Source organism: Engystomops pustulosus, chromosome 1 (genome assembly GCF_040894005.1).
Source record: "Engystomops pustulosus chromosome 1, aEngPut4.maternal, whole genome shotgun sequence".
NCBI lineage: Eukaryota > Metazoa > Chordata > Amphibia > Anura > Leptodactylidae > Engystomops > Engystomops pustulosus.
In genome coordinates, this window is record NC_092411.1 from 172244389 (window position 1) to 172256915 (window position 12527).

A 12527-nucleotide genomic window follows, 5' to 3' on the forward strand; every position below is an offset into this window, starting at 1 on the left:
GCTCTCTCGCATTCATCTTTACATGTAGATTGTCTAAGATTCTTTACTGTACCGTTTGTTTTTTCAACAGGTTATTGAAATTGATCCAATATCTGAATTAATTACAATTCTTAAAAATATACCTATTACACCACATGCTGCATCAAGGTGCTGCCGTAGCAAGGAAGATCGCTTGTAAACCACATGAGGTGTCCCTTCACGGGTTTCATTGTAATTACCACCTGGAGACAAAGGCTCAATCAAATACTCATCATCCCCTGACACTATTACTCCAAGCTGAAATAAAAAAAGCATAAACGTTACCAGAGGAAGATCCACATATGGCTTCAAATTAATATAAATCACATGTAATTCTTGCAATACACATTAGATAGCTGCTGAACACTTTTACTTGGTTGACATCTATTCCATCTCATACCAGTAAATGTGTTCTCAATGGTGTGAAGGAATTTAGCTACCACCTGAGAGCTCGGAAGCTTATCTCCTTCAACAACATGCATGTTGAAACCAACAACTTTTGCACAACCAACATTTTCAGTCAGGGGCCCTCCAGAACCCGATATACACAAGAGATGGTCAGCTGGTGCATTGAAGTTGTCAACTTCAGTAAACATCTATATAATGTGTATGGAAAGCTTTGTTGTCTTCAAAGCTTCATTTCAGTAAATGAATAATGTATATAATCTAAGCATGCAAGACAACTTGGAGCTATTTTAAACAAATAAAATTATCTACATGGTTTGTATAACATGCAAACATGTAGGAAAAAACTAGTAAAGACCATAATTTCTATGAGTGACAATTGTCTCACCAGTCCATTGCAGTTACTTATAGCCACCTTGGAGCTTAACAGCTGGTCTTGAATGTGGCCGACGTAATGGCAGTCCTCATACAGCTCATGCTTCCAATCCAAACCTCCCCTTTTCCAGTATTCAACAGTGAAATGCTGCCCTAGTAGATCTGTTTGCAACGTAAGGTTAAGCAGGAAACTGGAACTCTGAGCTTGTAACCGGTAGTACACCTGACGGTCAGATTCATCAGAGATGCTTCGTCGAGCCCTGCGGAAACTTGGAGATGCTCGACGTAGGTCGTAGGTCAGGAATTTGCCACTCTGGTCCACCTGGGCAGGGAAGGCGATCTCATAATCACTCAGACGAGAAAGGAAATCTGCTGGGTCAGAGGAGAGGACTTCACTGGCAGCTGTCATTCCAACGATGCAGTGACTTGGGCTGAATTACAAGGCACCACGTCAACCACAGTAACATGTATAAATGGTTGGAGGATGTATCATTATGTATTATTACCAATTATATTGAATTATTGTTGTGAATAATTTTTTAACGCATAATTTAAAAATGTAATTTGTCTTTTTTACATCACCTGACAAAAGCATCAGTTCAATGCTGAAATCAACCTGCATGAAATACATTATAATTGAACAAAAGTAATTTTCTCTGATGCCACTAGATCCCTGCACTGAAGATTTTATCCTTCACACAAAATTACTCAAAGTAAAAGCTCTGGACATGTTTGTGGACCAATTTTTAATCATTAAAATGCACATAGGTTAAAACTAGTGATGTGTGGACCTGAACTGAAAAGTACAGATTTGTGGGTGCTGAACCCGCCATACTTTGCCCCAATGAGTTTCGGGTCAGTGTTTAGAAAAAAGCATAAGCTCCTTGATTAAGTCAATTAATTAGCTAACAGCCTTTTAGTAATCACAGATATTTTAGGCAAGTCTGTGACTGGCCGGGCTGGATATGTGACTCTGTATTATAATGGCAATGTTACATGTACAGAATTCATTACTCATAGCAGATCTAGAGAGGTTGCTGCTTTAGGGACAGGTGGGAATCTGAAATAATTTCCCTTTTTAGGGCACTTTACTGCATTAGGTCAAAGATAGGCTGCTAAAGTGCAGGGATATTTTCATTGCTTAAGGATTATTCAGAAATACAAACTAGACAGCAATATGAGCATTTACTGCAACATCCAGCAAGAATGTGAAGGTCCTGTGTCTGTATCATTTTCAGCTCCAGAAAAATCCTAGGATCATAAGAAAAGCTATGGACACCCTTGTGGACCATTTTTAATCATTAAAATGCACATAGGTTAAAACTAATAAGGAGGGGGCAGAATGACTACATTTATGAGAAATTATCTTCACACAGGAGCATTTTTTTAATAACATCCAATTGAAGAAATGTTTACATTTGGCAAATGAATTCAATTAAATGTAAATGCCAAGATGAGAATATCCCTTTAAGTAGTTTGCATCCCCTTAGCAAACATGGGCATGTCCTGGCCAGGGCAAGTGTGACTGGCCAGGCTGGAAATATGAATCTGCAGTATAAAAGAAGGGTCACAGGTATAGAAGCCATTACACATGGGAGACAGAGCTAGGGAAAGGCAGCTGCTCTCCATGTCATTCAGATAGACAAGGACTTCTGAAACATGAGCAATTCCCCTTTGAAAGGCAGATAGGTATATAGAGGAGGCTACTATTATTGGGGACAGGTGGAAATCTGAAATAATTCCCCATTTTAGGACACTTTGATGCACTTCATTAGGCTACTCATATGCTGCTAAAGTTCAGCAATATTCTTATTGCTTATTGAGGATTAGACAGCAATACATTAAAAAACATACAAGAATCTTAGCATTTACTGCATCACTCAGCAAGATTATAAAGGTCCTGCATAGTTTTCAGCACCAGAAAAATCATAAAGGCAATGCTGTCAGTGAGAAGCGCACTAAAACCTAGATCATAAAGGTGCTGTTGTCAGCGACTAGCATGCAGTAATTCCTAGAACACAAAGTTTCTGCTACCGGTGAATAGTGTGCAGTAATATTTACAATGTAAAGGGGCTGCTATCAGTAAGAAGTGTGCAATAATACCCTAGATCATAAAGGTGCTGCTGTCAGTAAATAGCTTGCACTAATACCTACTACCAGGATAATAAAGGTCCTTTTGTCAGTGATTAGTGTGCAGAAGTAGTGTGCCTAGATCATAAAGGTGCTGTTGTCAGTGAATAAGATACAGCAATAGCTGTGTTCAATGAATAACATACAGTAATACCGAGATAATAAAGGTGCTGTTGTTAGTGAATAACATACAGTTAAACCTAGATTATAGAGGTACTGTGGTCAGTGAATAACATGCATTAATACTTAGATAATAATGGTGTTGTTGTCAGTGAATAACATACAGCAATACCTAGATCATAAAGGTGCTGTGTTCAGTGAATAGCATGCATTAATACCTAGATCATAAAAGTGCCATCACTATATATTGTGGTAATATAGGTATTTTAAAATAAGGAAAGCAGGAATTAAGGGATAAGAATGTGGCCATGGTGCTGGTGCTGGAGCTGGCCCTGCAGGGAGAAGAGTGTTCTGTTTCTACCTGATCTAATTTTGTCTGGTGCAAGCAGCACCTGGGTGCTCATTGTGTATTAATAGGCCCCAAATAAGTGACACAAAGTTGAGGCATTGGTCAATTACATTTCAGACAGTGCCTCAACCTCCAAGGGATTGTCTTTGCCACGCTCATCCTCAGTTGAAAGTGCAAAACTCTCCACCTCAACCCCCTTCAAAGTAGCAGAGCTGTTTTAGCCACAGGTCATGGAGCAGTCACTCATGTGGTATGATGACCCTCCTAGCTGGAATTCCATGGCCCATCCACCTGCTCCTGCCACAGTAGCAGAGATAGAATTCAAAGATTCTCGAGAACTTTTATTGGAGGATGAGTGTGTGAACGGTGGACCATCAGAAGAGACCTATGGTTGGAAGGCAAGGATACTTCAGACAAGGAGATGGGGTTCAGAAAGGGCAGCGGGCGGAAAAAGTGAAAGAGGCTCAAGGTGGTCAGTCTAAAGCCATGTCAAAAGTCCAGATCTATCAAAATATGACGGAAAATAACGTCCACATTTTTAGCCCAGTACACTACGCAAGTCATAAGAATTTGAATAAAACGTAATTAAAAGGTCGCATAGTATGCAAAATGGCAGCAAAAAGTCATCTCATCCTGCCAAAAAATTAGACCATACAAAAGAGACCATTGCTTCTTTAATTGCGAGAGAATAAATGGATCTGAACACCCAGAGCAACTATAACATATGTGACATAATTTTCTTTAACCTGTTTGCGTCATACGTTGTACTATTATGGTGCAGTGTCAGGCCTAGTGTATGGAAAGGAATTCATACAGAGTGGGTGTTTGTTGCACTTTGTAACAAACACCCATGGTCTATGCTTGCACCAATCCTCCCATGCGCTCCCTGTGGGCAGCGAACAATTATTATGACAGCCGTGAATCTATGCTAGACTCCCAGGCCTGTTATTTGCCTGATCTCAGCCTGATATAAAAATAGTTAAACCCTGTAATGGAAAATAGCTTCTAAATAACCGAACCACCATTTATTTAACCGTTTTCGCAAAAATGGTCATACAGAACGCAAAAAGGCATCAATGAAAATGTCATCCCATCCCATGAAAAATGAAAGCATAGACAAGTCTATACGCTCTAGTATGAAAAAGTAATTGGCACCTCAACATGATGAAATGAAGAATTTATTTTCTTACAAAAGGTTTTAAGTAGAGATGAGCGAGCACTAAAATGCTCGGGTGCTCATTATTCGGTACAAACTTTTCCCGATGCTCGAGTGCTCGTACTGAATAACGAGCCCCATTAAAGTCAATGGGAGACCCGAGCATTTTTTCACTAACACAACACATTAAAAGAACAGTAAATAATAACACATTCCACATGTTTCCAGATGTTTTAATTGTAAGAATACATAAAAAAAACCACTATTCTTCACTTTACAGGTGTTCGCGCGTGTCTCCCGCTAAGTTCGGAGATGTGCGCCGAACATCTGGATGTGAAGAATAGTGTTCTTTCAATGTATTCTGCAATTAAATGGTCCTGTGTTCACTGCTTTCACTGTTTTAACTGTTTTTATTCTATTCTTCACTTTGCAGATGTTAGCGCAAGTCTTCCGATAATGTCGGAGATGTGCGCGCACATCAGCAATGTGAAGAATAGTGTTGCTTGAATGTGTTCTGCACTTAAATGCTCGTGTTTTCAGTGTTTTTATTCTATTCTTCACGTTGCAGATGTTCGTGCATGTCTCCCACTAAGTTCAGAGATACGCTCTAACATCAGCAATGTGCAGAATAGAATAAAAACAGTGAAAACCCGAGCATTTAAGTGCAGAACACATTCAAATAACACTATTCTTTACATTGCTGATGTTCGGCGCACATCTCCGAACTTAGCGGGAGACACGCGCGTACACCTGTAAAGTGAAGAATAGTGGTTTTTTAATGTATTCTTACAATTAAAACATCTGGAAACATGTGTTATGTGTTGAAGAACAGTGTAATCACTGTTCTTCACTGTCTTTTATTAACTTAATGCTCGAACTCGAGCCGGCAAGATACTCGTCCGAGTAACAAGCCGGTCCGAGTATGCTAATACTCGACCGAGCAATATACTCGGACCAGTATACTCGCTCATCTCTAGTTTTACGTTTTTAAAATGTATTAAAACATATTAATACTTACTATGTATGCTCAAGTATAAGCCAAGGCATGTAATTTTACCACGAAAAACTGGGAAAACCACATTGGGACTTATTTACTAAGGGTCCCGCAGCTGCATTTCCGTTGTGTTTTCCAACGTTTGCGGGGATCACGCGGCTGGGACAGCGATTTAGAAGGTATTGTGTCGCACGCGAATCGGATTTGCGCCGGTTTTCATGCAAGACAAGCACTTACAAGCACCAGGAGGTAGATGGTGAACTCCGGTAGACCTGATCGGGGAAGCGACACGTGCAGGAAATCGGGCACACGATCTAAGTGAATTGCGGCAGATGCGCATGGACAGGTAAGTAAATGTGCCCCATTGACTCGATTATAAGCCTTGAGTGGGAAATGCAGCCGCTAAAATAATAGAGCAGCCGCTCTAATAAAATGTCCAGTGGTCTCCGCCCATGAATGAAATGTCCAACACAGCCCCTCTAATTAATAAAATGTCCAGTAGAATGCCCCCACTAATGTAATGTCCAGCAGAGTGCCCCCATTAATATAATTTCCATTTAAGTGCCCCCTTTTATATAATGTCCAGCAGAGTATCCCCATTAATAAAATGTCCAGCATAGTGCCCCCATAAATGTAATGTCCAGCAGAGTGCCCCCATTATTAAAATGTCCAGATGAGTGCCCCATTAGAATAATGTCCAGCAAAGTGTCTACATTAATAAAATGCCCAGCAGAGTGCCCCCTTAAAAAAATTAATGTATTACTTTCCGGCACTGTTGACTCCCGGGTCCTCTTCTCCCCCACAGTGCGTCTACGGGTTCTTGACCGAGCCGGCAGACGCACATATATGCGATCTGCCAGAGCACAAACTATGATGTCAGCAGGCTGCGACACTACCGCATCATAGTTTATGTGCCATCAGATTGCATATTGTGCATCAGAATTGTATCTGCATTAATTTTGTCTGTGTTCCATTCTTTCATAATTTTTTCTTCACATCCATTTACATTAATAAGAAATTATTGAACACATCAGTATCGACCGTGATCCACGAAGGTGAAAAAAATGTAACAGGCTCTAAAGATTTTTTCCAAGGGCCATAGATGATATGTGAAAAAGCATATAAAAAATATGGGTTCTACAGTATGATGTTTGCAAATGACATACTGCTATATAACCACATATAGCATACTGAGAAAAAAAACTGATGGCATTTGGCCATCATGTTGCTAATAAGGAAAGTAATTTAGGAGTGATTTAGACATTAAAGAATTCGGATCTGTTTCATATGACCTTTGATACACTAACGATTTGGTTCGCTTTTTGGTAGGGGAATTTTCAACTCAAAAGTTCATAGTGGATTAGGACAATAGTAGTTTTACAATAATCTCTCACCTTCTGATCTTTCGAAACTTGAAGACCATGCTACAGACATAACGAGGGCCAAATCCAAAAGTTTCCAGATAATTTTCATGGTGACCAGTGTTCTTTGCCTCAGCTCTGACTCCCAGTTTCAACATGTCTCTGTCCTTTATGCTTTCTCCCTGGGACTAATGATCCAAGGCCTGTAAAGGCATTTTATCCATTCTTGTCAATGTTTTTCAATATTTTGTGGTCCTTTTTCCAATTTATGTATATGGTGCTAAATTTGATTCCTTTGTAAGAGACCTAACAGGAAACAGGAAAGAGACCTTAAAATGTTAGTATTAGTTTATTTGTTTGGAATCTGTATAAGAAGATTCTCCTAATAGATGAGAGTCCAGCGACAGTTTTGAGCATACAAAGCTATAAACCCTGTTAGGCAGCAGCCTTTGAGATAAGTGTAATCATCAGGGGTGTAACTTGAGGTTGTGCAGAGGGTGCGGTCGCAACCGGGCCCAAGTGGCTTAGGGGGCCCATAAAGTGTCATTTTCCTATATGAGAACCCTAGTACTATAAACAATACATTATAGTCGGGGGTCTGGCACAGACTGCACTGGGGCCCATCAGCTTCAAGTTACGCCACTGCTAATCATACCATTGTTTGTGCTGTAGCAATGCATGTGAAACATGTTATATAATTTTAAACAATACAGTAAGTCAATAGATTATTGTGAAACAGACAATTTTGCTATTTTGCTATTTTTTTAATTCATGTTGCATATTATTGGCTATTGAGTTTTTAAGTGAAGATCACAACATGCCCTAAATTTATGGCATACACCATAAACATTTTGGTCTAGTTTGTCATCCAAATGCTTTGAAAACAAAATCCACAAAAATTTTATATTACATTATAATATTTGCTTGTCTATTATAAATAAATCTTTATTTATATGACACCATCATGTTTTGCAGTACTTTACAAATCATGGGCTACATATACAAATAAAAGTAAATGACATGTGCAAAGACCCTGCTCTCAGCAATTTACAAACCCAGGATGTCCAGGATGCATAAGACTATAGTATAGCCCTATGAGATGGGCTTTTAGAGCCAGTTTGAAGCTTTGGTGGATGGGTATTAGACTGGGCTTTCTAGAGAATTGGTGCAGAGAAGTCCTGGAGACTTATTTTTAGTTTATTCAGTGATGTGCATACAGTGTACAAAACATCTAATATTAAAGGGGTTCACTAAACAATGCAATTTATGTTAATCATCATATCCTCACTAAATCAGATCAGGGGTCCTTTTTTCCCTATTCCGAATTGAACAATGTTGTGTGAGTGTGCTAACATTACTTTTTTTTTTTTAGAATTTTGCCCAAAAAAAGCAGAGTACGGTATTTGGCTGTGATAGTTCCATAGAAATGGAGGAACAATGTGCTTGCATGATGCACACTCCATTCAGAAAAAAGAGCACCATTGACCCCATTCTCATAATTTGTGTGGGGTACCAGGGATTGGTGGGCAAAGTCCTTCAAACTGTAAGCTGTAAAAAACAGCCAAAAATCTACTGACAGATGGTATTTTTTTCTGAGAAGGCTAAAATGCCACTCCAATCATTTTTCTTTCACAGAGGACTGATTTGGCAAACTCTGTGCAGTGCTGCATAATCTGTGTGCGCTTTATTAATAAAGGAATTCATCGATTCATCGCTCTTGTGATAATGAACAACTTTACCAATTACTTTCATAATCTATGTCCCGTTGTTTATTTGATATACTTCTCAGTTAAACCTGTGTCCGCAATAATAGTCTCCCCTGGCTATAGTAATCTGGTAAGATTCTAACTACTGGAGGGCTGCCGCTCCCTGCTCACCTTGGATGGAGGGGGAGGTCATGTGATGTTCTCTGTATGTCGCTAGGGAATCCATGTTTCGATGCAGAAAAAGTCTCCCATGTTCCCTATGAGTGACTCCATCCCAGCAGCTTTCTTCCATCTTCTGCTCTCTAGACACTATCTATACAACAGGGAAGCTATGAAACCCTGGGGCTCGCACAGCACAGACCAGATGCTAAATGACTCTACGGGTGCTGTTGGTAATTTGCAGATAATTGATCTTAGTAATTATTTTTTGACATCGGTTGAATCTTGGTCTTGAAAACGGGCCTTTCTTTTTCACTAATAAATAGGATTGATAAATTTGAAGTTATTAAAGATATTTACATTTTTTTTGGAGACAATTGGCATTCATAACCCTAAACCATCAGCCATATTTCATTGATGTAATGCGAAAAATATCGACAGGTATTCAGGGATTGACTTGAACTCCTATGGGAGAATGAAAGAACTGACTTTAAAGGTAGGCATAATTGTCCCTACTCTTAGCTTCACAGGCTACTCCTAATCTGGGTTTGGTGCAAGCTATAAAGTTATTTTTTAACAGCATGATTTGGGATATTGATGAGCTTGTAATAAAAAAAAATATATCATACTTTGACCTATTGAATTTTATTTGACCAAGGCTAAAAGTCAGCTCGGCAATAGGAACACAATGTCGAATTCTTGATCCGGACTTCAGTGTTCTGGACACTAGGACTCAATATGAATACTTATTGATTTATATGGGGCATTATCTTCATTAGCAATGAAATGTTTTGTACTTTGTTGTACATGATCTAAGTCTCTTACCCCTGGGAGTCTTCCTTTGTTTTTCATTATTTGGAATAGTGGGGGATGGTAAATTTACATCTATTTGTTTGTATTTTATTTAATTTGATTGATCTTACCCAGTTAGTTTTCCATTATTCTCCTAATTATGTCATGCGCATCCAAGACGTGTCAGGATCTTAGTGTTTGCATTCATTTGTAGCCTCTGTTATGTTACTTGCTTCTTAAATGCTTACTCGCGTCTACTTCCGGTTTTACTGTGACGTATTTTCAGTAAGAATGCTCCAGGAGCTGTTGTATTGATGACTTGTGGGTGAGTCTGCTCATGACGGCAATCTTTCTATTTTCTATTGGTCACCATCTCCATGGAAGAGGGACACCAGGGCACTTGGAGGCACTGATCCCTGAGGAAGTCACATCGTACAATGAAACGCGATGGGCCACCCAACTTGGGTATTCTTTGGTAACTATTACTATTGGACCTAGTTTGTTTCTTATAGGGTGTCTGTATTTAACAGGTGGCGTTTTTGATACCTATTGGACTTTGTTGTGAATTTTCTTGAAAATGTGACTGGTGAACTACTCCTCCTCTACCTGAGCCTTTATTTATGTATTTATCCGTTAGAATGATGTTTCATCACTAACAAAAATTGTTTTGGGGAGATTGTGACCTTGACAATTTGGGCACCAAGTGTTACCAAGGGTGGGGGGGGATAGTTGGGAGTGTGCTTTTGCACTTTTTAAGTGTTTTTAGTTATATTGTTGTTTCATTGTTGTCATGTAAATATATATATGGTTTATTAGCTCAATATCCCACCCTCTTTCTCTTTTGTTCTCTCTTATATCAGTGATGTTGGTGTAATCATCATATTGGGTTGTGCGGACGCCACTCTTTGAAGATTCAAGTATTCACCACTTCGTCAGACTAATGGAGCAGAAGGCAGCACATGACTGTTCTGCTCCATTAAATCTAAGGAGCTGACGGAAATTACCGAGCACTGTGCTCCGTTATCCCCGTCAGCTCCATAGAGATTAATGGAGCAGAACTGTCATGCAGGGCCACCTGCTCCATTAGTCTGAGGAGTACCGAGGGGTCAGACGGACCCATAGTTTTCACAATCTGTGGGGGTCTCAGCACTGAGACCCCCACTTATGAGCAAGCTAGAGAAAACTCCTTTAAGGCCATATGCCTGTGGCTCAGGCCCCCCCCCCCTTTTTTTCCTTAGGTTACTTTACATTCGGACTCCTACTCACATTATCATAAGATGATTATGGTCCAGGACAACTTTGATAACCCTGCATTTGTTGTTTTCGTTTGTCCTTTATCTTACCCAAAACCCTTCCTCTTTCTGACCCTATTCCTCTTTTCTATACCCACGCCTTACTCACTTTGAGCACCTTTTTAGAAGTGTGATACTATGTCATCTACACTTAGCATTGCTTCTTTTAATCCACTGAATGTCCCTGAAAAGTGTTCCCAAATTTTGTACTCTTTCCACAAACGAAGGAACCAGGTACTTTGTATCCAAGAGACACGCTTTCACTCAGCGCACACCCCGATGATAAGAAACAAATCCTAATCATATCCATATCCTAATCATATCCATAGTATGAACCCGGGGAGGGGGGTGGGATCCGAAGTGGTTTCTATATTACCACACAAATCACTGTGTTATACCCTGAATGACACAAAGATCGACCCAGGGGCTAGATATCTATTTCTACAATGCGAAATCAAGAGTGCGCCGTATACATTTGCTTCCATTTATGCTCCCAAATACATCACAGACAGACTTTCTGAATGGTGTACTAGATGACCTGTCCACATTTGCCAGGGGCTCTGAAATTTTATGCTGCAACTTTAATCTCCCAATAAATTAACAGGTCTAAGATGCCTTTCTTGCTCCTGTCCCTGGACGCAGAGAAGGCATTTGACATTGTGGACTGGGGATTTCTGGGGGTGACCCTCTTGCAGTTAGGTCAGGGATCCTGTATGCTTGCAAATATCAAATCTCTATATTGTGTGCCTACAGCGCAAATTCACACTAGTGGTTACCTTTTGGGCACCTTCTCTGTGCAGAACGGCGCGAGAGAGGGTTGTCCCCTGTCCTCATTACTATATGCCCTAGTAATGGAACATCTGCTAGCAGCAACCTGAGCCAACGCTGATGTCAAGGGGCTGAATTCAAGCAGTAGAGAGTACAAATGATCCGCATTAGCTGATGAGGGGTTTTTGCATACATATCGGACATCTCTCCAAGCATTGTTGGATACTCTTCAAACATTTGGCTACATCTGTACTTATAAAATAAACTTCGGCAAATGCAGAGCAATGAGTATTGGTCTTGATGCTTCCCTAGTAAACACAATCCATGCTGATTTCCCCTTCTCATGGCAGAAGAAATCAATTTAATACCTGGGGGTTCATGTCCCTGCTGACCTAACCTCCACCTACGCCCTGAACTATGCCCCCTTCCTTATGACCCTGAAATCCGACCTTCTGGCCTGGTCTCGTAAACGGCTCTCGTGGTTCAATCTAGCTAATTAAGATAAAAATACTACCTCAATGCTCTTCTTCTTTCAGACAATCACTTAGCCCTTACCAATGTGTTTTTCTTTCAAGTGCAGAGACCCTAAACTTTTCACTGACTGTTAGATGCAACATCTCAAACCGCTACACTCCATTTAAGGTACCCATGACATCACCAAGAGACGGGTGTGGGAGTATTTGCAACTGACTCATTTACATATTCAGCATAAAAATCTATTGAATTTGCATAGAGATTTCCTCCCTTTTGAGAAGCTTTGCACCATGTCCTCACTGCCCCCTCGAGCGATATCAACTATGTATCCTATATTGTGCAATACATATGAAAGCTTGCATACAGTTTCTATGGTTAGAGAAAAAATCTAGACTTAAATATCAATTGCAGATTTTCAACAGAACTAA

At 39.9% G+C, this 12527-nt stretch overlaps 1 protein-coding gene across 5 annotated transcripts in view; it reads right to left on the reverse strand.

The window, feature by feature from the left end:
- ADAMTS10 (ADAM metallopeptidase with thrombospondin type 1 motif 10) overlaps positions 1-12527 on the reverse strand; it is a 296280-nt gene that overhangs the window by 208188 nt on the left and 75565 nt on the right. For 3 of the 5 annotated variants that reach the window (XM_072113881.1, XM_072113882.1, XM_072113885.1), the window contains 3 exons: positions 6942-7214; positions 812-1229; positions 123-276 (listed from right to left, as the gene is read on the reverse strand). In XM_072113881.1, the coding sequence (XP_071969982.1) occupies positions 123-276; positions 812-1229; positions 6942-7066 (697 nt within the window). In that variant the 5' untranslated portion in view covers positions 7067-7214. Of the gene's footprint in view, positions 1-122; positions 277-811; positions 1230-6941; positions 7215-8785; positions 8863-12527 lie in introns of those variants that run through there. The other 2 variants (XM_072113883.1, XM_072113884.1) reach the window with 2 other exon arrangements.